General features: G+C 33.4%; 1 protein-coding gene across 1 annotated transcript; it reads left to right on the forward strand.

Annotated features, from left to right (window-relative positions):
• The first annotated feature begins 364 nt into the window (after nucleotides 1-364).
• LOC145957305 (DExH-box ATP-dependent RNA helicase DExH10-like) lies at nucleotides 365-10454 on the forward strand. Its single transcript, XM_083073537.1, has 12 exons — nucleotides 365-377; nucleotides 469-701; nucleotides 6322-6504; nucleotides 6619-6663; nucleotides 6727-6777; nucleotides 7333-7422; nucleotides 7524-7616; nucleotides 7847-8000; nucleotides 8098-8226; nucleotides 8271-8425; nucleotides 9116-9208; nucleotides 9847-10454. Exons 1-12 carry the CDS (start codon nucleotides 365-367, stop codon nucleotides 9955-9957), a joined length of 1350 nt encoding a protein of 449 aa, XP_082929663.1. The 3' UTR covers nucleotides 9958-10454.
• Nucleotides 10455-27244: the final 16790 nt, after the last annotated feature.

Consider the following 27244-nt stretch of genomic DNA (forward strand, 5'->3'; position numbering starts at 1 on the left):
CCCTATAAAGGGGGCACCTTGGGGTCTTTAAGGACTAGTGAGGAAAATTATAACCTTCCTATACAAAGCATTTTGTTTGACAAGGACCCCAGACCACAGATTTATGCCGCTCATAGATTCGTTTTGTTTGAGCATATGTTTGTTGCATTTGTTGTTTCATTTCCCAAATGAATGAGGATTAGAGCCCAGTCAAAAACAAAATTTATCCTTCTATATGGCCCAATTTAAGCATCATATAGGCTAGCTTATTCTATAAAAAATACAAATTCACGCATCATAATCCTTAGAAAAAAAACATGATAAAATGTAGGAAGAAAGAATCCATCATGCATTTTTGTTAGAGTAATAAACCTCCTCTTTAGATATGGAAGGCATAGGTAATAGCATGCATGGACCATTGAGGAAAGTGAACATTCCAAACTCCGCAATGCCAAGAGTAAATGACTTATGTGCCGTAATGCAAAAAAGAAGTCAAGATAGAATTTGAAAGACGCTATGGAAGAATCCTCGACTTGTTGAGGGTGTCCGTCGATCCTGCTTTCATGAGAGCTTTGGCACACTTCTGGAAACCAGGGTTCCGTTGCTTCCGATTCCCGCATTTCGACACAGTGCCCACCCTTAAGGAATATGACCTAATGATTAAGTGGCCCAAATCTGAGGGAGTCTACTTTACTCAAGAAGGACGTATATCCTTAAATAAGGTAGATGAGTTAATTAGACTACCTCCTCACCTATCCGTTTTGGAAGGCAATGGGGCGGTCAAAGGATGGAAGCTCTCCACTTTGGAAGAACATTTTTCCCTTCTAACTCATTAAGGGAATTGGACAACTTTCAACAAGACCCTACCTTTAATCTTGTTTGGAATAATCTTCTTTCCTTTTCATGAGAGGGTGGTAGATCACGCTATAATTGACGCTTTTTTTGCTTGGGATGCACACTTGAAAAGCCCAGTACCTGTCATCCTTGCCAATACCCTTATCGCAATCGACTTCTGCAACCAGAAATCAAGGAAACAAATGAGATGCTGCAACTTACTCCTTTATGTGTGGGCATTTACTCATTTCTTCGCCAAGAACCATATGGGAAAGCTACCTGATCCTTTGAGAAGTTTTCCTAGAATTCCTGCACCCACTACTAGAAAAATTAATATTTGTGACGAATTTTGTGACGGAAAAAATAGCATAGCTAATAGTGACGCATTTTGTGAGGGAATTTTAAGTTCTGTGACGGACAAGAATTTATTGACTTTTGTGACGGATTTTGTGACGGAATATATTCCGTCTCTAAAAATCCGTCACAAATTTCGTCACTGAATCAAAAAAAAAATATTTGTGACGGATTTTGTGACGGAAAAATTTTCGTCTCTAAAAATCCGTCACAAATTTCATCACTAAATAAAAAAAATGTTTGTGACGGATTTTGTGACGGAATGAACTTCGTCTCTAAAAAATCCGTCACAAATTTCGTCACTAAAATGAAAAAATTTAGTGACGGATTTTTCCCTCTCAAAATTCCGTCACAAATAGGTTAAAATATTTTGTGAAAAAATTTGTGACAAATTGTTCCCTCTCAAAATATTAAAATTTATTTATGAAACTTTTATATTTAAGAATTATGCATAATTAAAGAAAATATGTTAATTTTTTTAAAAAAATAATAAAATTAAAAATATTTTATTTCATTAAAGGACTGAAAAAATTATGAAATTCATTTAATTAAATAAAAATTGTCATTTTTGAACATAAGAAACTAAGACATTCATTAAAAATAATTTAAAAAAAACTTGTGAAAATAAAAAAAATATATTAATTTAATTTTGGCTTAATTACATTTTTTATCCCTCAAGTATTGTAATTGTGCAATTTTTATCCCTAAGATTTTAATTGGATAATTGTAGTCCCTAAAGAATTGTAATTGTGCAATTTTAGTCCTTTAATTTTTAATTGAACAATTTTAGTCTCTCAAAAATCATAATTGTGCAATTTGAATCTCTCCCATTAAAAATTTAATAATTTTAAAATTTCAATATATATATATATATAATAATTTAAAATTATACCATTATTTGCTTATTTAAGTTAACATATACTATAATTTTTATTAATGTAACAAATGATATATATTTATTATTTCTAAATAAATAAAATTTATATATTATTAATAATTTATTATTGCTAATAAATTAATATCAATAATATTTTTAGTATATTTATAGATAAATTGATAATTTGATAAATATAACTTAGTATATATTAATATACTTTTACAAAAATATAAATATAGTACATAAGATATGTATATTTATATTTTTGTAAAATTATATTAATATATAATGTTATATTTATCAAATTATTAGTTTATGTATAAATATACTAATAATATTATTGATATTAATTTATGAATAATATTATAAAAATATAATATATATATATATATATATATATATATATTTTATGTATTTATTAATAATAAATATATATCATTTGTGTGACACCCTCTACCCCACATACCATAACACAAATAACAAAAATTGAATAACATAATCTTTTTCATAATTGAAATACCAAACATGTTTAATTCAAATCAAAACTCATGTATTTGTGGAATTTAATAGATATTCATACATCTCACGCAACAAGGAATACAACAGAACAATCAAAAAGCAAAATATAAACTTGCATAGTTTATTTGTTTCTCTCAGGGTTCTCTTAAGAACCCACAAAGTACTTTAATCCATACAATAAACATCTTACTCATATAATTGTCTCTTACAATTGCATTCCCTTATGGTGTGTTTGGATGAGTAATTTTACAAATTCCAGGAATTTAAAATTCTTGGTATTTGAATTACTTTGATTTCAATTTCTATCATTGTTAAAATATTTTGTTTGGATAAGTCAATTCAATTTTTTTAAATTTTAAATTGTTAATTTGGATATGATAATTTGATTCTATCATGATAAAATTGCTTTTAAAAATATATTTATATATTGAGATTTTTAAATAAAATTTTATAAAAAAAAATGTTAACCAATTTTTAAATATTTAATAATTTTAAAAATTAATTTAGATAATATTTAATAATTTATAAAGTATTTTTGAATATTCAATAATTAAAAATATGAAGATATAAGATAAAATATATGAGTGAAATAAGGGGAAAAAAATATGAGGAATTTCAAAGTGTTACATTTTTGGGAGAATTTGAAATTCTACTATTTCAAAGAATTTCACAAATGCTCTGGTAATCGCTTACAACACTTGGTAATCGATTACAAGGGTTTAGTTTCAAAATGGTTGGGACGTTGTAAAGTTTAAATTCAAATTTTGAAAATTTCTTCTTCTGGTAATCGATTACATGTAATGGGTAATCGATTACCAGAGTACGTTTTTAAGAGTGACTTTGCACATATGAGATTCATCCTTTGGTAATCGATTACAATTAATGGTAATCGATTACCAGTCTCTTAAAAACAATAATTGCCTTATTAAAACTTAAAATATTGAAAACCCTTATTTTCAAAACCTTATTAATATAAATCATATTTGGGTTTTCTTTGAAATTCTTTATTTTAAATGGCCAAGAACTTTATGCAATATTTCTAAAGATTTCTTTTTACATATTAAGCTAGGTTGACAAGACTTATCTAAAATAAAAAATAAAAAATAAAAAAATAAAAAATCTTTCATGAGAGTGATTATTCATCAATATTAAATTTTATTAGAGGTTTGGATAGATAAATTTATAGTAATATCATATTATTTAACATTGATTTTATCTTTATCTATAAAAAAAATGATATCTTATTAAAATAATGCATATATAATAATAAATAGTTAAGTGAGTTGTTAGTGGGTTTAGGGGATGGGTTGGTAAGTGGGTCAGGTGGGCCACCCGGCCCACCACGGGTTCAACCCGGGTGGGCCGGGTCGAAAGTGGGCCGGGTCACATTTTTTGACCCATCATAAATTTTTTCATTTTTTTGGCCTGGCCCGACCCTTTTTCAAGGTGGGCCAGGTTGACGCACGGGCTGAAGCCCACTTTGACAGCTGTAACAAGCAGACACATACTGGTAATCGATTACATGACCATGGTAGGCCACTAGGCCAAAAGGTATAGCTGATAGTCAGAGCGCAACTCTTTTTACTTAAGGTCGTAGAAGCCCAAGTTTGAGAACGACCCATTTTGGGCTACTTAAAAATCAAAATATTACAAAAATTAATTTTCATAAATATTCATTATTAAAATAGTAATAATTATTAAAAACCTTTAAAATATTCTATAAAAGTCATTAAAATAACTATAAGAAGATAATGTCCTCAAATATAAAATAAATAATAATTAACTAATTTAGTTATTTATTGAAAAATATCTTTCTAATTTCATAATTTTTAATTTTAAAATTTAAATTTTTAGTTAAAAATTAAAAATTTCTTATTTTTTGTTAATAAAATAATATCCGTTAATTTCTTAATTTTTATGCTTAAAAGCAAACTTATAAAATAATCTAATTTAGATTTATGAAAGAAATAAGCACAACCTAAAAAATGGAGATATTTTATTTTGCATGAAAGTTATTAATATGACAGGTATTACTCGATCTTGTGTTTTCAATTCATTTTTTAAAATTATTACTTAAATTTGAAAATAAGAATTTTTCAATTCATCTTCCAGTCATGTCAACATTATCCACACAAATCATACTTCGGGCATTGGGATGGGAATATTCTGGTTTCCATGTATCCGGAATCGTTCCCTCAAACAGAGTACCTTGATCTTTTAATTTTGATAAATCCTGGAACAGAGATTGATTTATCACTATTGGAAAATAATTAAAATATTTAATTTAGCATCATAAAAAAAATAACCATTATAAAATATAATTTAATTAATTTCATTATTTATTATAATACTTTTAGTCACTATATTCGTAAAAACATTATATTTTAAAATTTTAGTTAATTTATTATCATTTGCTCACTTTATTAAAAAGTGATAAAATATAATTAATTTTGAATTAATTTAATAAAATAAAAACTTGAAAATATATATTTAAAATCTGTAACAATTTCATAAATATAAATATTTAATTAATTTTAATATATACTAAATTTATTATCAAAAAAATTATTATGATTTTAGTTATAATTTTTATTATCTTTTAATTTAATATTGAATATGTTTTGATTATAAAACATAGTAAATAAAATCTAATATCTGTATGAATTTCTTTGATAAAAATATTTAATTAATTTTAATATATAATAAATTTATTATCAAAATATTAATTATAATTTGAGTTATAATTTTTTATAATCGTTTGGTTTAATAATGTCTAAAATTGGCATAAATTTGGCTTAGTTTTTTTCATTTTTGGGCTCCCGCTATTTTTTGGGCTCCCGCTATTTTTTGGGCTCCTGCTAGTTTTTTGGGTTTATGAATTTGGCTCATAAACCCACTCAGAGAGGAACCAGGGGAAACCCTAAACATGTTAAAACAACACATCTCCTTCCGAAAGACATCTCATAAGAGCTCTTGCCCTCGCCAGCCACGACGCCTCCCTCGCCAGCCACGACGCCTCCTTCTCTGTTAGGTATTTCATCGATTCTCTATTCTGTTTGTGGCTTTCTTCACTTGTCTCAGCCATTGTCATTTCCTCCGTTCGAGTTCCCTTTCGTCTTCTTCACTTGTATCAGCCATTGTCGTTTCCTCAGTCTTCGCGGACGCCATTGGGTTAGGTTTTGTCGCGAACGCCACCGCCATTGTCGCGCAAGTCGTCGCCTCCCGTGACGCTGTAACCCAGAACCAGAAACAGAACAGAGGCAACGAGGTTTCACCCTCCTACCTTAGACGCATCGCCAGAACCCTAGTCAAATCGAAGCGTTACCACCATGCTCTTGAGTTTCCATTTTCATTTTCATTTACTAAAAGAAAAACTTATTTCATTTTTTTTTCTCTTAGAAGTGTTTATGAAAATGTTTATTTGAACATGCTTATAGTATTGTTATTTGACAAGAAAGGAGAAAAGAAAAAAGATTTAGATTTACAATTTTGGCATTGGTTTTATTCTTTTGGCTAATTACTAAGGTATGTTGTTTACTACAGAGACTACAATCGTTATTTGAGGAGCAACAATCTCAAACAACAGAATCCATAGATTGAGGTTGGTGAAAACTAATCCATAGATTGGTGAAAACTAATTCAATATATTTTGTAACCTACAAATTTTTATATTTCATTTTTTTTTATTGTTTACTGTGTCTTCAGCTCTTTTTCCTTATTGTATTTTACTGAGTTAGATGGACCTTTTAACATTTCAGATCAAAGTAAAAGAAGGTGGAACTGATTGGGGCTGGGGTGTTGTAGTCAATGTTGTTAAGAAACCTTCTGGTGGTGGTTATATTGTTGATACTTTACTTCATTGTTCACCTGGTTCAAATGAAAACAGTTTACGGCCAAAACCATGTCCACCCCGCCCTGGAGAGAAAGGTGAAATGCACGTGGTAAGTTGACATTTCAAGATTTTACATGATTTTATTCATGGCTTTTTGTTGTAACTCTAACTATATCAGAAAAAACTTACGTTGCTTTCTCTTGTCTGCTTCCTTCTGTATTAGGTCCCTGTTCAATTACCATTAATCTCTGCCCTTGGTAAACTGAGGGTATCTATACCTTCTGATCTCTGACCCTTGGAAGCCAGGCAAAGTATACTGCTTGCTGTACAGGAGCTGGGCAATCGTTTTCCCCAAGGGCTTCCAAAGCTTAACCCTTTAAAGGTAATTTTTTTCCTCACACATGCCACAAGTTGCTGGTATGTTATTGTTCTCTATCATATAAACATAGAGTTAGATAAATAAAAGTTGTCAACATTTGACCTCAAAAGTAGGCTTGACTGCACTATATCCTTTAGTGATTCACCTGCTAATAGATGCATGCTTTTTACTTAAACTACATAACAACAAAAGATTTAGTTAATTGATTGTTTTCTGACATTCTATCTTCTCATTATAAGGTTTGTTCCGGTATTTACATTGCATAGCCAAAACTGTGAATTGCCTTTCTGTGTCATATTTTATCCTTCATTTCATTTACCTTGTAACTTCTCTGTTTCATTCTCCTGCTTTTAAATGGATAAGGTTCTTAAATCACATGATTTCTATTAAAATAAAGTACAATATTTTTTTTTTGGTAAACTCTAGTCACAGATTTTACTAGGTACACTATTTTCTGATTATTTTAGAGAACAAATTGGAAGACAATAGAGCTTGACTGATCTTTAACAGAATCAGAACAATAATTATGTTTTGTATTCTCTAAAATAATATTTCCAGGACATGGATGTACGGGACGCAGAGATAGTTGAACTAGTCAATCAAATAGAAGAACTTGAGAAAAAATTGTTTGCCCATCCTATGCATAAGGTTTGTTAAAATGAACACTATTTCCCCTATTTTTATGTTATAAATGTGATGTTGCTTTTCCTTTGGTTTGAGTGTTACCTTAATATTTTGTTGCAATTTAGCATCAAGATGTGGATCAAATTAAATGCTTTGAGAGGAAAGCAGAAGTGAATCATGAAATTCAGCAACTGAAGACAAAAATGCGGGATTCCCAGGTATGACTTTGCTAATCTGTCTTTCTTTGCTAGATTTACATATTAAGTCAGATCACATAAGGTTGGAACTTGATGGGAGTCTAGATAATGTCTGCATTGAATTGTATGTTTTCAATCTCCATGTGACTTTGCAAATTAACGACTTAGTAGTTGATAGATTGTTAATATGGTGATTTTATTCATGACAAATTTTGAATGCATTACTATTTAATTACTTGAACTCTTTTCAGCTACAAAAATTTTGTGAAGAACTAAAGAATCGCTCACGAGTCTTAAAGAAGCTTGGTCATATTGATGCTGATGGTGTAGTTCAGTTGAAGGGACGGGCAGCCTGCTTGATTGACACGGGCGACGAACTCCTTGTTACCGAATTAATGTTTAATGGTGAATCAATATTTGTTTCCTCATTGTGCTTTCTGTATAGTTTGCAGTTCAATATATTTTGTAACCTTTTTTTTCTTCATTTCCCCTCCTCCATTAGGTACTTTTAATGACCTTGACCATCATCAAGTTGCTGCCCTTGCGAGTTGTTTCATACCAGGAGATAAATCAACTGAGCAGATACAACTGAGAACAGAGCTTGCAAGGCCTCTGCAGCAGCTTCAAGATAGTGCCAGAAGGATAGCAGAGGTAGATGTTTTATCACTTAACCTGAATTTTTTTGGGAGTTTCTGTATTTAAATATAAATGGGATCATCACCCTTTTGTCACAGATACAACATGAATGCAAATTGGATATAAATGTAAATGAGTATGTGGAATCAACAGTGAGGCCATACTTGATGGATGTGATCTACTCATGGTCGAAGGTTAGTTACGCCGTATTTTTGGTTTGAAGCCTTGTCTACTTTTAAGTCATTTACTTGACATCAAAGCCTCTATATGACCAAGTGGTCTACAGTTTTTGATCCTTGCTGCCCCATTCCTCTAATAAAAAATAGTTTAGTTTCAACACCAAGTTGGTTCAAATAAAAATTGCCCCTTGACACTATTTTTTGTTTCATGACATTTCATATTTACCTTAACATTGAAAAATAACTAGAAATTGGTCTGTGCTGAATGCTAATTGTTGAAGTCATGATGATGTTTTAGTTTTTTTCGTGTAAGGACAAAAAATGTAGAGTTTTTTAATAGGGACCAGAACAAAGCAACAATGTTTTATTTTAGGTGTCCTGACCAGTGTGTGGGTTTTTATAAATTTTAACTTATTCTCTAAGCATGACCTACGTTATGGGTTAGTGACAAGCTCCATGGTCTACTAGTCTTAATTCATTACCAAGTAACATATAGTTTCTTCAGCATGGACTTGTGCGTTCATTGTGGCCCAAAAATTCATTTTATGTTGCAACCCAAGACATGTATGTAGTCATCTTAGCTGCAGTGAAACTAATGATGGGTATGCATTCTCATAAGAGTGGGAGAAAAAAGAAAAGAAAAATATGCTCTTTTTAAGTATGTATATTAATTTCTCTCGCCTTTCCTTTTAAAATTTTCTCCAGGGAGCAAATTTTGCTGATGTTATACAAATGGCTGACATCTTTGAGGGAAGTATCATTCGGAGTGCTAGAAGGCTTGACGAGTTTTTGAATCAGGTATACAAATGTCCACTCTTTATAAAATAACCACTTGGTTTCATTTTTGACTATGATCTAGCTTAAAACTTGCATCTTGCAAATGGGCCCTTCTATTCAAGAATTGGAAAAGAGCAAGTAAATCTGAAGCTGGGGGTTTGACAGCACGACTCAAAAAGTGTGCTAATCTAGACCCTTGCATTGTCAGTTGTTTTATAACTTAATTACGGATGGAATATCTGATATATACTTGAAGTTTGAAGTGTTTAATTGCCAAAAGTGAAAGTGTAATTTGCTAGAGTCAAAAGTAAGTGGTTCACCTGTATTTTTGATTTAGTTGGAAAATCTTTCCAATTACGCTTTAAACATTAGCAATTCTTTAAATTCCTTCACTGTAGATAACTCGTGTTGTCATAAATTATACTGCTACTTATTGGGACAAAAGAAAGTCATTGCGCTTTGTGCCTCAACTCAGTTATTTAAATGTTGCAAAATATTCAAATTTTGCCTTTAGGGGCTTATAAAATTAGCATTCCGTATGCTTGATCATTCTCCAAGTTATCTTGACACATTTTTGGTCGATTTCAAAATTTGGAAATTAAAGGAATACAGTTATATGATGAATTTCATAGAGTTCTGATTGCCTTACTTCTTTGCAGTTGCGTGCTGCTGCTAATGCAGTTGGAGAGGCTGCCTTGGAGCAGAAATTTGCAGCAGCAAGTGAAAGCCTTCGACGAGGTATTATGTTTTTGAATTCTCTGTATCTGTGACTTGTTTTCCTCCGGGCCATTCGATTGGTTATATTCATGGTTATTTCGGGTGGCAGAAAGTTTTTACTTTCCGGGTGCGCTTACTTCCTTCTCTTACAAGATTTCTGGTGTATTGATTCTGGGTGCGCTTACTTCCTTCTCTTGATGTTTGTATTGTTCTTTTATCTTCATTTTAAATGATATCATGCATTTTCATAAAAAAGACTTGATATTTTTGTTTTGATTGAAATTGTTTCAATAATAGGCTCTGGTAATCGATTACAATAAATGGGTAATCGATTACAAGAGAACCTTTTAATAAGTAAATTTCGAACATATGATTTTCATTGTCTGGTAATCGATTACATGTATAGGTAATCGATTACCAGACTCTTAAAAACAAATGGTTCCCTCAAATTTAGTCATCAACAGTTAGTGAGGGATTCATCCCAGTTAGTGACGGATAAAATCCGTCGCAAATTGTGACGGATTTAATCCCTCACAATTTGTGAGGGATTTAATCCCTCACAATTTGCGAGGGATTTAATCCCTCACAATTTGCGAGGGATTTAATCCCTCACAATTTGCGAGGGATTTAATCCCTCGCAGTTTGTGAGGGATTAAATCCCTCACAAATTGTGACGGATTCTACTTAATTAAAGTCATCACAGTTTGTGACAGATTTAATCCCTCACAAATTGCGAGGGATTTAATCCCTCACAAATTGCAACGGATTTTTATTAATTTCTAAACATTTATTATTAGAAATTAGTGACGGAAATTATACTGTTTGTGATGCCTTAATTCCGTCACTAATTGTGACGGAAAAAATAATCCGTCACTAAATATTTTGTGACGCCAAATTTTGTGACGGAATCATTTCCGTCACAAATTCCATCACTAATTGATTTGTGACGGATTTTATCAAAATTAGTGACGGATTTGTTCCCTCTCTAATTTTAATTTTTCTAGTAGTGACCAAGGAAGTATGCCATGGCGTGGAAAGCCGAGATGGAAGATTGTACCGAAGACACCCTCACATGGATGTGTCCATGGTTTCGGCCGAGTCAAGTGTTAATCCGATGTGGAAATTTCCCTAATCTATCTTTACTAGGATTAATAGGATGCATAACCTATTTCCCAAAGCTGGTGTTAAGGCAGCTCGAGAGAACATAGACCCTACCAAACCAAGAAGATCTTGGAGGGATTTGTTTCCTCTACACCTCAGGGCAACAGTCACAAATTGACGTCATAAAGGAGGCTTGGAATAGGCCACTTTATTTCGGAGATGATGAGCTTAGCAAGCTTCAAATAGCTTCCTCAAGTTATTATTAGAAATGGAGAAACTAGAGAGAATCCATAGATACGACCAGAATGACAAACCAAAGCTAGCAACATCAAACCAATTCCTTAACCGAGAGGATGGAAATTTTGGAAGCCCAGATAAAGGCCTTTGAAGAAAAAGAATGAGGAATCCAAAATATACATTGATAGTTTGGAAAGGAAATGCAAGAAAAAGGACATGGAGATCGACTAAAGGATGAATGCACCGACAAAATTACAAAGCTGGCAAAAAACTCCAAAGGTCAACTTAGACAAGCAACTCATTGAAGCCTCGTCAAATGTGGCACAACTCGAGGTTAGACTCCAGGAAGACACATTGGCAAAGGAACAAGCACAAAGGGAGTTGCTAAGGCCCAGTCCAAGATTCAGTTTTGGTGGGAGATCATGCAAGAACAAGCTATGATCATTTTCAAATTTTAATAGAAAGAAGAAAAGGGGCCCGAACTCTTCAGAGAAGTTACCCACCAAAGAGACCAGGCTCTAGAAGAGATTCAAGAGCTAAAAATGATGATCGGATACTATCAAGAAAAGTCCAAGGAAGCACAGTCGACCTGTGATAACATGAATAGGGTAGTCTATGAAAAGATCAAAGCAATGAAGAGACATGTCTTAGAAGTAGAGAACAACTTACCTATGCATCAGCCCAATTTAAGTTTCTTTAGACTTCTACGATTTTGTCAAAACATACTGAAAAACACTGTATGAAGAATGTTCACTAAGCAAACAAATCAATAAGAATGATATTTGTTGAATTCCTTAATTTTCTTTGCATCCTATACTACATTTCATTTAGAACATACGCCTTTCTAGTAAGCTAACAAAGAATAAAAAGAGAAATTTAATCTGTGCATGTCAATCAGATAATGAAATCACTTGTGATCAAATACCGGAACATCACATCAGGAAGTACTTTGTGAAAGGTCTGCAAGCACACCAAAAAACGAAGGGAAAAACATGCTCAAGCTGACCATTCGAATGCCAAGTCCTTTCCCTTATGAATGTGACAAGGTAATGCCATGGATCTATGACGTGCAAAGTTCACCGTCATTGGATTCATCGAACATTACCAGAATTAGGGGAATGACTAGGAACAGACGCATTTATACTCCCAAAGACTCAGAAAATAAGTCCCCAAAAGGAAACGACAAAGAGGAAAGAAGGATGAAACTCGACAAGGAAGATGAATTCCTCAAATTCATTCAACAAAGCGAATACTCCATCATCGATCAGCTTAATCATACTCCCGCAAAGATCACATTGCTTTCGTTGATCATGAGCTCGAAACCACATCGAAAGGCTCTGTTGAAAGTCTTGAACGAAGCCTATGTTGCACACCACATATCTCAAGACAAATTTGAAGGGATCGTAAGCCACATCACGGCTAACGATCACTTAACCTTCACAGATGACGAGATACCCAACACTACAAGAAAATGACGATTTTGCGACGGTTATATAGCCTACATTGCGACGGTTAGAACTGCCGCAAAGACAACATTGCGACGGTTTGGGAACCGTCGCAGAATTGTCCGTCACCAGGCAATTTTGCGACGATTATCAGAACCGTTGCACAAACTGTCGCAAACTTGGAATTGCGACCCTTTCATTAACTGTCGCACCAACTGCCTCTATATTAACATTGCGACCCTTTCATCAACTGTCGCACCAACTGCCTCTAAATTAATATTATGACCCTTCTTTTAGTCGTTGAAAATTATAATTTTTTTTAATTTTAATAAATTTATTAACGTAACAATCCTCATATTTGGCCTCTCAAAGGTTCTATTTCACGATATTTCACTATTTAGCGTGTTTTATCCTTACTTGTGCAATTTCTGGGAAACTTCCCGGAAGGTCACCCATCCCTGTACTACTCCAGGTCAAGCACGCTTAACTGTGAAGTTCTGATGAGTAGGCTACCGAAATGTATATGTATGTTGTCAGTATAACTTGTACAAATTAATTCATTTAAGTCATCCTCAAATATACAATCTCATATTTGTACTATAATAATAATATATAATAATTTTATATTACGAATAATAATAATAATAATATATTTAGTTATTCTTTATTTATATGTACTTACTTTTATAATTAACATCTACTTATTTCTATTTAAAATTATAATTTAAATTATTTAATTTTATAATTTATAATGATAATATAATTTATAAAATTATAAATATTTATTTATTACATACTTATAAATTAAATTTTAATATTTTAAATAATTATTAATTAATTTAATATATTTATTTACCTTAAATCAAACATATAAAATTCAAAAAAATGTATTTATCCTTGTTTTATTTTCTAATTATAAACTATTAATAAAATACTAACTTAAAATCTTATCTAATTATATATAATATTCTCATATCAAATTTAAAACCAGATATTAGTTATACAAAAATATTAAGATCATATAGTAAATTGTCAATAAGATTTTAGTTAAATAATTTCAAATAATTAATGTTTCAATTATATTGTTAATTAGCAAATAATTTATTCCAAAACTAATTAATTTTTTTATATTAATTATTAGTAAAATTTAATAACTTTTAAATTAACAATTAATTGGATCGATGAAATTCAACACATACCATGAGTTATTGAGCGGAATAACTTTACCAAGAGTTATTTTGTAAGTTATCTTAAATCAAACATATAATATTCAAAAAATGTATTTATCCTTGTTTTATTTTTTAATTATCAACCATTAATAAAATACTAACTTAAAATCTTATCTAATTATATCATAATATTTTCATATCAAATTTAAAACCAGTTCTTACATTTTCGACAAATATAAATTTTTCTGAAATATTCCATCAATAATATAGCTTTTCCTACAAAAATTTTATCATCGAAAATATAAATTTTCCGACAGATTGAATTTAATTTTATAAGAAATCATCTTCGATTAATATAACATTTTGTATATATGATTTAAGAGTAAAAGATTTTCAATTTAACGGTTGAATTTACAAAATTCACATTTAATATAAAGTTATTGAGCGGTGTCACACTTAGTAAAATTTAATATAATTACATTGGCGTAAATTTTACTAAGTATTACACCGCTCAATAACTTTATATTAAATGTGATTTTGGTAAATCCAACTGTTAGATTGAAAGTTCATATCTCTCATTGATTATATATACAAAACATTATATTAATCCAAGATAATTTGATACTTCATTTTTATAAAACAAAATTGATGTAATATATTCATTTCAAAATACACTAAAATATAAACACTTTGATTACCTTCTAGTTGTTCAATTTTAACAAAATTTGATATACAATTATAAAGTGATATGAACTTTCAATTTAACGGTTGGATTTACAAAATTCACATTTAATATAAAGTTATTGAGCAGCATAATACTTAGTGAAAGTTACACCAGTATAATTATAATCCCCTATATTATATATATATATATATATATATATATATATATATATATATATATATATATAGGGACGGATGCACGTTTGGAATAGTGGGGCACTTGCCCCACTACTATTTGACATATACATAATTTTTTATCTAAAAAATAATATATTTTAAAAAATAAAAATTATATTCTAATAAAATAAAATATAGATTCAGAAAAAATATTTATTTATTTGATATCTGTCAAATTTTTGAAAGAAATTAATTCTCATGTGACAAAAAAAATTTCTTAATAATGAATTAATTTTTTAAAAAAGTTTAATTATAATATATATTGATATATATATATATATATATATATATATATATATATGTCTTAATATTCACATATATAATGTAATATATTAAAATAAATAATTTTTTGATAAAATAAAATTTGTACCATGAATGTTTATCTTTTGTGTTTTTTATTTTCCATTTAGAATTGTTATTATAAGATATATTTTAAAATAAATTATCATCTAAAAATATATATTAGATATTAAAAACATATTTATATCATAAATAAATTAAACTAAATTTTTATAAAATTTAACATATTTATTTTTATATTTTTAATAGTGTTAAAAAGATGGAATTTAAAATAAAATTTATAAAATTTAACATTGTAAATTATTGAATAATATGTGATCTGATAACTAAAAAATTAAGTTATAAAATGATAATTATATTTATTTATATACTCTAACACATCTTACATACAAGATAAATTCATAAGTTTGTTGAAAGATAAATTTATATTCTAGTGACGATTTTGAAATTATATAAAGAAAAACAATCGTGTACCTCATGTTAAAGGAAGTATATACAAAATTGTTAATAAAATATAAGTTTATTATGATAATATACATAATACTTCAAAAAAATAATTTTAAATTTAATAAAAAAAATTGTCTTGTAGATTGCGACGGTTTATAGTAAACCGTTGCAATGCTGAAAATTTTGCGACGATTTATGACTAACTGTCGCAATGTTATAAAAATTTGCGACGGTTTATGATTAACTGTCGCAATGTTCAACAAATTTTGCAACGATTTACGATAAACCGTCGCAATGTTGAACAATTTTGCGACGGTTTTTGATAAACTGTCGTAATGTTAAACAAATTTTGCGACGGTTTATGATAAACCATCGCAATATTCTACAAATTTTGCGACGGTTTACGATAAACCGTCGCAATGTTGAACAATTTTGTGACGGTTTTGAAAAACTGTCGTATGAAGGGTCGTAATATCAAAGCGACGACGGTTTCTAGATAACCGTCGCAATTTGTCCGTCGCAATTTATCATTTTCCTTGTAGTGCAATGGTCGACTAGACCATAATAAATCCTTACATATATCTGTAAAGTGTAAGGAGTTTCTCATTATCAAAGTCTTGGTAGATAACGGGTCTTATTTGAACGTGTTGCCTAAAAGTACCTTCGACAAACTAATGGTCAAAGAAGCTCAAATGCAACCAAGCAATATGATTGTTCAAGCTTTTGATGGATCTTGAAGGGAAGTGATGGGAGAAGTTGTCTCCTTAGAAGGCCATGGATACATCAAGCAAGGGCGGTACCTTCCATGCTTTATCAAAAGGTCAAGTTTGTAATAGATGATAAGCTGGTAGTCATTCAAGCAAAGGAGGATATGATTATCAGTAAGCCATTGACCATCCCTTATGTAGATGCAGTTGAAGAAGCATTAAAAACAACCTTCCAAGTACTAGAAATTGCTCATGTGGAAAAGATCCCAAACAAGAAGAACCTGGCAGCACAAATTTTGTTCAAAAATGGCTACCGACCGGGGTGAGGGCTCGGTAAGAATGCCCAAGGAATAAAAGAATTACCAAACTACATAAGCAATCCAAGGCAATGAGGTTTGGGATATGAACCAAAAACAAAGCTCGGAAAGGAAAAGCCAATCACCCCTACTCTATATGAGATTTTTTAGAGCGCCAACATCCGAGCAAGCGGAGGAGCAACCTTGGTGATTAGATCAACTAGGTCCCTTTCAAAGGATGGTTTTCCCATATTCTTGAGTATGAATCACGAACTCGGGGCTGGCCCTAGGCCCTTGAGCTACATTTAAAAAGGGCACGTGTAAATCAAGATTTTATTCTTAATGCCATTTTTTTATATATCACTCCTTTTACTATATCTCTACTCTAGGCCTCTATAAGGGTATCATATGAAGAAAAGCCTTACAATAAAATCTTGAAAGCCTAATTGGAGTTAATAAAATAAAAAAGGGGAATCCCACATCTCAAACGAACACTACAAAAAAAAATGATGACGAGCCCAGCAGGAAACCCACTAAAGGAGGCTACACATAAGAACTAGGGCAAGGTTCGCTAGGGGACCTACTAACAAAATGGTAACCTAGGAAAAAGCAAGGATCAAAATAAAAATATCCATTAGGAAACACATTGCGAGTAACCTAGTCAAAAGTTAGGACAATAAAGCAACAACCTGAGTCAAAAATCAAAAGGCAACTTAGGGGGGATAACTCAATCAAAACACGACCCTCTGATATCACTTAATCTCTTAAAAAAAGAAAGGCTAAGTACAAAATCATTTCCCTACAACGGATACGCCTTGTTTATTAGCCTAAAACACTAGCCTACCTCGGCCAACCGTTCTTCTAAAAACCATTTCTAAAAAAATTTCCTTCTAAAAATTTTGCAAAAATATACTTATAAATATCCTTTCCACCCTTTCCTACATGGCATTTAGATAATCTTGAGAGATACACGAAGAATGCATAGTAAATACTCACAGGGAACGGTTAAAACATCTTTTCAAAAAGGGGGGTTGAGGAACATCTTAACCAAGACATTGTCCATAACAAGCAAAGAGCGGTAAAATAGGGACAAGAAGAATATTTCTCGGTAATCAAAGGAACAAGGGCACAAACAGGCAACAAGTAGTCTAAGTACATGGACAGATTGGATTTCCCGAAAATAAAAATAAATTTGAATTTAGGACAGAAATTACATGCATGCTGTAGGGACATATGGAAGGGTTTAAAAAGGGGGCGGGGGGGAGGGAACGGGTCATTCTAGACCAGAACACCCCGTTCCAAGTAGGCAAAAATCAAAATGGGTTGTTCCAATCCAGAACGGGCCGTTCCTATTGAAGGCCATCTAGAACGGCCCGTTCTAAAGGGAGAACGGGTCGTTCTGGGATCGGAACAGGCCGTTCTGCGCCCTTCGCCTATAAAAAGGGTTGTTCCCCCTCATAATCCTTATTCATTTCTCCAAAACCCCCTCACTTTCTCTAGAGAACTTTTGGCATTTTCACACACACATTCATCATCATGCATAGAGGTAGTTCTTCCTATGGCGTAGGCAAGAGGCTTCGCGTATCATCCCAACCATAGCATCCAATTGTACAACAACCACCGTTGCCAGTTGTACAGCCACCACCGTCACCAGTTGTACAGCCACCACCATCACCGGTTGTATAGCCACCACTACTGGTCCCCAGACCACCCGCTATGAGTGACACACAGCTTAGACGGAGACAACGTCTAAACGACTTCGAGTTCATGTTCGCACGATAGATCGACCTCCTCATTCTCAAGCAACTGGGCCTCTTGGGGAGAGTCCTAGACTACCTAGCGGCCATTGGATAGGTGTTTCTATTGGAGCCACTTGGTCAAGCCTATCGGTGGGCCACGATCAACTTCTTGGCATTTGCCAAGATGTACACAACCACAGCTCCAAAGAGGCCAGATGTGTAGATGGTCCTATTTTGGATGGGTGGAGCTCGCCACAACATCACGTTGGTAGAGTTCAACCGGATAGTTGATTTCGTCCTAGAGGAGCAGCTGATGATGTTGGAGTACACAGATAGCCTCCTTTTCCCCATGTTTAAGACCTTTATAGATGGCATGTGGCAAGAGCTCATCAGCCAAGCGGTCATGCTAAGAACCACCAAGGCCTCAGGGATCAGAGACTTGGCACTCTAAGTGGTTCACAAGTTGATGACGGGACCATCCATAAACGCTACCAGAGCCTGGGTTCCGTCACTCAGAGGGATCTCTTTCCTCTATATTGCATGGTTTAGGGGATTCAATGCAACCCCGGATGATGGAATCATGTCTAGGAAGGCAAGGGGTGACACATTGAAGGAGCCAAGAGGAATTGGCTAGACATGAAGGTTTAGGCCAGTCAAGGCCCAATGGGCCCGATGGGCCTGGAAGGCCCAATTTGAGCTTCACATGGGCCATCTCTTAATAAATCCATTTTTCTTATATTTTGTACATATTATATTAGTATAGGTTTCACATATTTTGGTCTTGTATTTTGGACCACATAGAGTAGCATTTTTGGGTCATAGGCTTATTGGGCTTAGTTTTGGGCTTCATGGGCCTTTGGACTTTTGGTACCCAATATTGGGCTCATTTTCATTCTTGTAATTTTTCCTATTCATTGTATTTGATTGACCATTGTATTTAGGTCATTAGATTAGGATTTAAGGAGGATTATTAGTTTAAGTGAATTAGGAAAAACTAGGTTTAATTTAGCATGCATTTAAGTTGCATTTTGAGTCACATGGATGGTGCCACCTTGGCTGAACATGTGTGACTCAAATTCAACCCTAAATGCACACTAAATCAAACCTAAATACACCTAGCATCAATGTGAACCGGACTTGCACATGTGAGTTAAGTTTTGAATTCAAAATTCAAAACTAGGTTTAATTTAGCATGCATTTAAGTTGCATTTTGAGTCACATGGATGGTGCCACCTTGGCTGAACATGTGTGACTCAAATTCAACCCTAAATGCACACTAAATCAAACCTAAATACACCTAGCATCAATGTGAACCGGACTTGCACATGTGAGTTAAGTTTTGAATTCAAAATTCAAAACTAGGTTTAATTTAGCATGCATTTAAGTTGCATTTTGAGTCACATGGATGGTGCCACCTTGGCTGAACATGTGTGACTCAAATTCAACCCTAAATGCACACTAAATCAAACCTAAATACACCTAGCATCAATGTGAACCGGACTTGCACATGTGAGTTAAGTTTTGAATTCAAATTCAAAATTTGAATTCAAAATTTGGCGCCACATGTGAAGCCTCCACATTGGCGCCAAGTGTCCCTAATTCCGGATCCATTTAAGCTTCCTCCTTCACTCATTGTATTCACTTTTGATATATGAAATTTGAGAGCAAATATTCTTCCAAGTTTCTTCTAAAAGTCACCAAGAGAGAGCCATCACTTTTTAGGAACCCTAGCTAGGTTTCCTACCTTTTGAAGTGAGCTTTCCTTTGTTCCTTAAGCTTGGATGCTTCCATCCATAGTCTAGGAACCCTAAGTCCGAAAATCTTCACTCCTTCAAGTGTCTTACATTCGGATTTCAAGCTCCATTGAAGAGGTCCAAGCATTGGTGAATCGAGGAGAAGAACACCTATCACTTCTCCTAATTTTTGCCATCACCGGAGCTTTCTTCTCACACCACGTGCAGGACTACGGTAAGATATCGGGCACAACAAATCGCACCGGTTACATAGTAGTCTGGTCGATGCTCGCACGAGTCGTCGAGCACTACAGGGTTTTCGACATCAACTCAGAGATGGGTCTAGACCCTCGCCCTATTGACGCACTCACACTCAGATCTATGGGCATCACCGAGCTTACCTAGGGAGGGTATACATCCATAAAGGAGCTCAATGTAGACGACATACTATTTGACTACATGCCTAAGTTACAGCCGTAGCAGCAACAACCACAACCTCAGTCATAGCAGGAACAGCCGGTACATCCACAGCTGCATGCAGAGGCGGATATCGAGGCCATCCACTAATAGATTGAGAGATGGCAGTAGAGCTTTGGCAGCCATCTCACAGGCATACAGGAGGAGATGCACCAGCAGCATCACCAATAGTAGCATTGGCATGAGCAGATGATGGCTTGGCTACAAAGGCGATTTTCGGATCCTCCAACTGAGGATTAGACTAGTGATAGGACATTTATCTTTTATTGTATGTTTATCTCACACTATACTCTGAAATTATGTCTTATTTATGAGATTACAATTTCGTGCCTACATACTTTTTCTTTTCAAAAGATATATAAGTATGCGAAATACAAAGAGAGCAAAATAAGCATGCAAAAAAATTATATAAAATAAAAGGCAAAAAATAATAACATGAGAAAAGGCAAAGCTTTCATACCAGAAAAAAAGCCAAAGCTATAAATAAAAAGATTGCTAGGAAGTCCTCAATCCAGGGATAAACCTACAAACAAGGTCCCTTCACAATAATGATCAGCTCAGATAGCTTGACAAGGTCAAGCAAATCCTCGATGACATCACAATGATCGATCATCCACAAAAGAAAAGTCACAAAATCCAAGTAGAAGGCGCCTGGAGAGGCATCACAATACTCATTTTGGCAAGAACAGCACCATATTCCAGCCAACCATCTCATACTCCAATGAAGACGCCTGGAGAGGCACTACAATACTCACATAGTGAGGCATCACTCATACCACTAGCCCTAGTTTGAAATGGGGGGCATCTCAAGCGTTCCCCTACTTATCAACCCGAGGAGCATCTTGTAACACCAATTGGAGGACACCGTCGAGTTCCCCAATTAGAAGAGCATTAAGGGTTTCTAAACCCCCAAAACTAGCATTAGGCCAGCTGAAGCCTCAAATATCAGTCCAGCTTGGAGAGTCTGAGCTCAGAACATACTACAAGAGTAGTAAGGGTTGCTAAACCCCCAAAACTAGCATTGGGTCAACTGAAGCCTCAAATATCAGTCTAGCCTAGAGAGGCTGAGCTGAGAACATACTGTCGCAACCCAAAAATTTCTGATCTCGCGACCTATGGTTTAGACATCCTTTTAAAGATCTCATCAATTAAGGAATGCCCGGACACCATACTAATCCTTAATTAATGGTTTTGAAAAATGAGTTCATGGAGTCGCCACCAATGTTTTACTCAAAAAATTGGAAAAAGAAAAGGTTTCTAAAAATCCAATAATGGCCTTGATAACCAGAATTGGGTTCGGGGGTCGGTTATGTGTAGGGAAGGTATTAAGCACCCCTACAGCGCCCTCAATCAGTACCCTATGATGAAGTTAACGTGATAAGAATTAATAAATTAAATATTAGATCCCCTTTATTAATATTTATTTACATGCTATAAATTTAAATTACACAATTGACTTAAAAATATCTACATGATTGCTTTTATTATTCCAAGATTTATCAAAGACAAGAAATAAAAGGAAGAGAAGAAGATTGACTAAAATACCTCTTGATCGACCTCTATTGAATCTTCAAATATGGAGATTTTTAGGTGCTTTGTGGCAACCTTTCACACTACAATATGCCTCACAAAAATCAAGAAATACAATAGGAGGGAGAGAGAGAAATTTCAAGCTCTAAGGAGTCTTGGACGAAATTTTGTGGCCTTGAGAACTGTGCTCGAGCTGTCTATTTATAGATGTCAAAAAGTTGCCAGAATGACCTGTTCCAATATCAGAATGGCCTGTTCTGAATTCGATCGTTCTGTGTTAATTTTGTAACTGGAACGACCCGTTCTTAAACTAGAATGACCCGTTCCAGAGATGAGTTTAACACATAACTGACTACAATGGAACGACCGTTCCAAACAAGGGTTTTTTAGGCCTTTTTAATAACTTAGAAAGGCCCGTAGCAATTTAGGAACGACCCGTTCCAAATTAGGTTTTAGCCCTTTTTTAGGAGCTTGGAACGACCCGTTCCAGATTAGGAACGACTCGTTCCAGTTTAGGAACAGCTCGTTCCAAACAAGGATTTTAGGCCCTTTTAGGAACTTGGAACGGCCCGTTCCGGGCTACTAAAACTAGCTTGTTTGGGCTTTTAGGTCTTCTGACGTCATGTCCTGTTATTTCCATGCTTGGGAGCTCCATTTCTTTGATTATGGACGTCCATTTCATTGTTTTAGTTGGTTAGGAAGAAATTGGGTGTTTACACATACTACATGAGTAGTAAGGGTTGCTACAACTTGCTAGACCCCCAAAACTAGCATTGGGCTGGCTGGTGATGGCAAAAACTAGGAGAAGTGGTAGGTGTTCTTCTCCTCGGATTCACCAAAGCTTGGACCTCTTCAATGGAGCTTGGAACCGAATAAAATGACACTTGAATGGAAGATGTTCACGGATGGAAATAGCCTAAACTATGGATGGAAGCATCCAAGCTTAAGCAACAAGAGATTGCTCACTTCAAAAGGTAGGAAACTAGGTGAGTTTCTAGGGTTTTGAAGGCACTCTCTCTCAAGGTGAATCTTGAAGAATTTAGCTGAATAATGGTTCAGAAAATTCAATATATCAAAAGTGTTTACAAAGAGTGAAGAAACAGCACTTATAGGTCCTAGAAGCAATCTAGGTGGCGCCAAATTCACTAGCCAATATTGGAGCCAAAAATTCAAATTTCAAATGGAAATTTGAATTTGAATTCAAGGCTCCATGAGCTTAGTCCGTGAATATGGGGCTGCCATGCATCTAAATGTCATTTAGGGGACATTTGAAGTGTATTTGGAGTTGCACATGTTCAGCCATGCTTGGAAAGAAACATGTGATCCAAATGTATCTCAAATGACTACTAAATGAAACCTAGATTTTAGCTTCTTGGTCTATTTTAGTATTCCTTCAATATTCCTATGCTAATGGCCTAAATACAATGGCCAAACATATACAAACATTAGGAAATAATAAAAGAAACAAAATGAGCCCAATATTGGGTACCAAAAGCCCAAAGGCCCATGAAGCCCAAAACTAGGCCCAATAAGCCTATGGCCCAAAAATGCTACTCTATGTGGTCCAAAATACAAGACCAAAATATGTGAAACCTATACTAATATAATATGTACAAAATATAAGAAAAATGGATTTATCAAGAGATGGCCCATGTGAAGCTCAAATTGGGCCTTCTAGGCCCATCGGGCCCATTGGGCCTTGACTGGCCCAAACCTTCATGTCTAGCCAACTCCTCTTGGATCTTTTAGGTTGTCACCTCTTGCCTTCCTTAGCATGATTCCATCATCCCCTCCCTCTTGAAAAGTACTTGTCCTCAAATCTCGAGGATGTATGGAATAAAAATTATCACCTACATACACAACATGCCAAGTATAAGAGGTAAAATTTTCATGATAAGAAAAGGAATTATGGATCCTAAGAGGAGTCCGTCTATCTAGCCTAAGAAAGAAAAATAAACTATCAAAATTAGACTCCCTAAAAATAGAAATAGGATCCTCTTCTAAGTATAACCTAGAATGAAATCCTAAAAATGTAATGACACTATGGTTAAGACAATGAAAAGAATGATTCTTAAAAACTACAACATCTTGCCTAAAGTACCCTAAATGGTAACCTAGGCTTTTACTAGAATATAAAGAAAAAATTACTAGAAAACGTCCTAAAAATTTTTGGATTTGATTGTTTATTGGATACTTATAATCATATAAACTAGATTTGTCTTGTAGAGAAGGAATCATATTAAGTTCAAAAGAGTAAGATCTTCCCATAAGAGCAAACAGAGAATATAGATTATTAAAAGTTGTATCCACCAAACAATGTAAACCAAAAATTGGGTGCTTTATTAAGACCACAAAAATACTTTCTTCCTTGTACACCTCCAAGGAAGTAGTATAAGGAGTAAAACTAGGAATAGTCCACTCCTTCTTCACTATATCTTGAAGTTGAGATTCATTTTTCTTTAAAATATTTTGTTCTAGAATCTCTACTTCATGACTAGTGGTAGCATAAGGGTAAGAGTTAAGGTCTTTATGTAAGAAAAGAGTATTTGGCAAATGATTTTCAGTGATAGAAAAACTCTCTTCACTCATAAGTCCTTTAGAGGAGATATTTTCCTCCTTACTCTTCCCTAAGATACATGCCTTTTTTATTTCTTTTTTTCTTGTTTTTCTCAATTTTATTTTTGCTAAAAGTTTTTCTTCCTTTTGTCTAATAATGTGAATTTCTTCCTCTAAGATTGCAAGTCGTGCTTTTCTTTCAAGTTTTTCTTTTTCTCTCGTTAACACTTCTGGCTTTGTCCAAAGTGTTAGTGATTTAAGCTCTTGAGTAGGATGTGAAAAACTTTTTGGGGAGCTTAGGTCACTACCACTTGAGGAATGTTTTCTCATAATTAAACAAAAAGAGTTTTCAAAAATAAGTTTTCAAAAAAAATTCCTAAAGAAAAGTTGGCTAAAGATTACTAGCTAAACGTGGTTCTAAACAACACTAAGCCTTTGGAACTTAGAAATTGTTTCCCTTAAACGTCCACAAGCAAGCATATAGCAAACTTGACAATTAAACACATTGAATTTAAAAGCTTAAAAACAAGAGAAAATGTTAAGCAAACTAGTTAAGTTTCAAGAATTTTTAAAATGCAATGCAAAAAGAAAATATTTTTGGTCTTTTCTAGGAATAAGACTAGCACTTGGAAGTCTAAGTATACAAGTTGCACTATCAAGGGAGGTGAGCTACTAAGAGCCACTTAATAACCAAGCCTTTTCAAGTGGAAATCACTAAACTTCCTTATGGTAATCTCAATTCCACAAAACTTTTCACAAATGTTTAATGATTTATGATTTTCACAAGTGTTTTTGAATGCTTACTAAACGTGAACAATAAACTCTACACAATGCTAGTCGAATTAAGGCAGAAAAGTAAATAATTTAAAGAACAAACAACTCAAAGGAAGCAAGATTAAGCAACTAGTCGTTTTGCCCTAAGTGGAAGCTTGAAACATATGAAATTTCCAAGCCACTTCCACTAGTACTACACGTGAGTGAGCTACCAAGGGTTAGATATACCTGACCAGCTTCTTAATACTCCCTCCAAGCTTTACAAAATTGATTTAAAATACAAGAGAAATTGCAAAAATTTAAACTACACTAGAAAACAATTTGTGGCGGCTTTAGTGACCAATTAATGACGGATTTGTTGTCCAATTTTTCTAACACTTGTTTAAGTGTTCCAATCCACCACTAATCTTTGTTTTTGCTTGCTCCTGGACCCTGCACAAATAACACAACAATGTGATGAATGTAGGCTGCTCACAAGGTTAAGGAAATGATCACTCTTGTGAAGGTAGTTTAGGAAAGTTTTGGTCACTAAATTAGGTCAAATTTCAAAGTAGTTTGTAACCAATTCTTTCCTACTTTTTGTTGAGTCAATGTTTGATCCTTAAGCAAGGATTTGAGGCCACTTCCAGCACATAATTTTTAATCAAAGAAAACAAGACAAGCAACAAAAGCACAATTTATAAAGCTTATACCAAAATTGAAGAGTAAAGTGTTTAAGACAAGACTCAAAGATATTCAAAAATTAAAAGAAGCTAGCACACAAAAGATAACCTATCAAAGGCACTAGAGTGGATTACAAAATCAAATCTAAGATTAGAAACAAAATTAAGACATAAAATATGTGGCTGGACTGAAAAAATTATAGACAAGAACACACCAAAACCGAGAGCTAGGTATACAAGATTTTTCACTCCTTTTGGCTTTTTCTTTTGCTATTTTCTTTCTTTTCTTTTTGCAAAATATTTTTCACTTCTTTTTCTTTGATTAATCAGGAGTTTAAATTCCTTTTTAACACTTATAGGTCTCAGCCTTAGGCTAGAAAAACTGCAGTAAAAATTTTCACACAAAACAAGAGGTGTTCACTTGCATTTTGTAACTAGTGTTTCACAATTTTATAGTGTTTTTAGGTCAAATTTTTAAGCATTCATTCTTTTGTTTTTTTTCTCATGCATTTAGAACACAAACACCTCTGTTTTGCCTCTGTTTTAAGTGTATAAGATTTGTTAAAAGTTTCAGCCACACAATAAGACTCAAGGAAACCTAATAGGAATTAGTGTTTAGTAATTTTTTTGACAAAACTTTTAACAAGACATAAAGGAAACCTAACTCTAAGCAATTTGCTAGAACTAATAGCAAATCAGGAACTCAAATATGTAAAACAAAAGCACATATAGGTAAGGTTCAGATTCAATAATAAAATATGCAAAAAATTTCAGACACAAACAAAAACTAGGTTAAACAAGCTATTCAAGGAATTTGCAACATATAAGAACTAAACACAACTTACTAAGACAAAACAAGGATTCAAAAACAAAAATCTAACGCAATGGATGAAGTCCAATCACGGACACATGCTAGGAAATGATAGACTCAAACAAAAACAAAAAGAAGCACAAGAAAATAGGTCCTAAACATATTGATTGTGAAAGAAAATCAAAATACAATCAATCAATGGATCTATGGATAGAAATTTTTTCAAAAAAATAAATAGATCCGAAATGAAACTCAAACAAGACACACAAGAACACAAAGACAACAATACAAACGGACCAAAAAAATTAAGGAAACTTATCTCCAAGAAGAACCTTGCTCTTGATACCAAAATTGATGGCAAAAACTAGGAGAAGTGGTAGGTGTTCTTCTCCTCGGATTCACCAAAGTTTGGACCTCTTCAATGGAGCTTGGAACCAAATGAAATGACACTTTAAT

Source organism: Cajanus cajan, chromosome 4 (genome assembly GCF_000230855.2).
Source record: "Cajanus cajan strain Asha chromosome 4, NIPB_CcT2T_4, whole genome shotgun sequence".
NCBI lineage: Eukaryota > Viridiplantae > Streptophyta > Magnoliopsida > Fabales > Fabaceae > Cajanus > Cajanus cajan.

Bases quoted from the DNA above. Each gene is read 5' to 3' on its own strand.
- LOC145957305 (XM_083073537.1), top strand. The intron at 7,617-7,846 runs GTATGACTTTGC...AACTCTTTTCAG, and splicing joins CAAAAATGCGGGATTCCCAG to CTACAAAAATTTTGTGAAGA. The intron at 8,426-9,115 runs GTTAGTTACGCC...AATTTTCTCCAG, and splicing joins TGATCTACTCATGGTCGAAG to GGAGCAAATTTTGCTGATGT.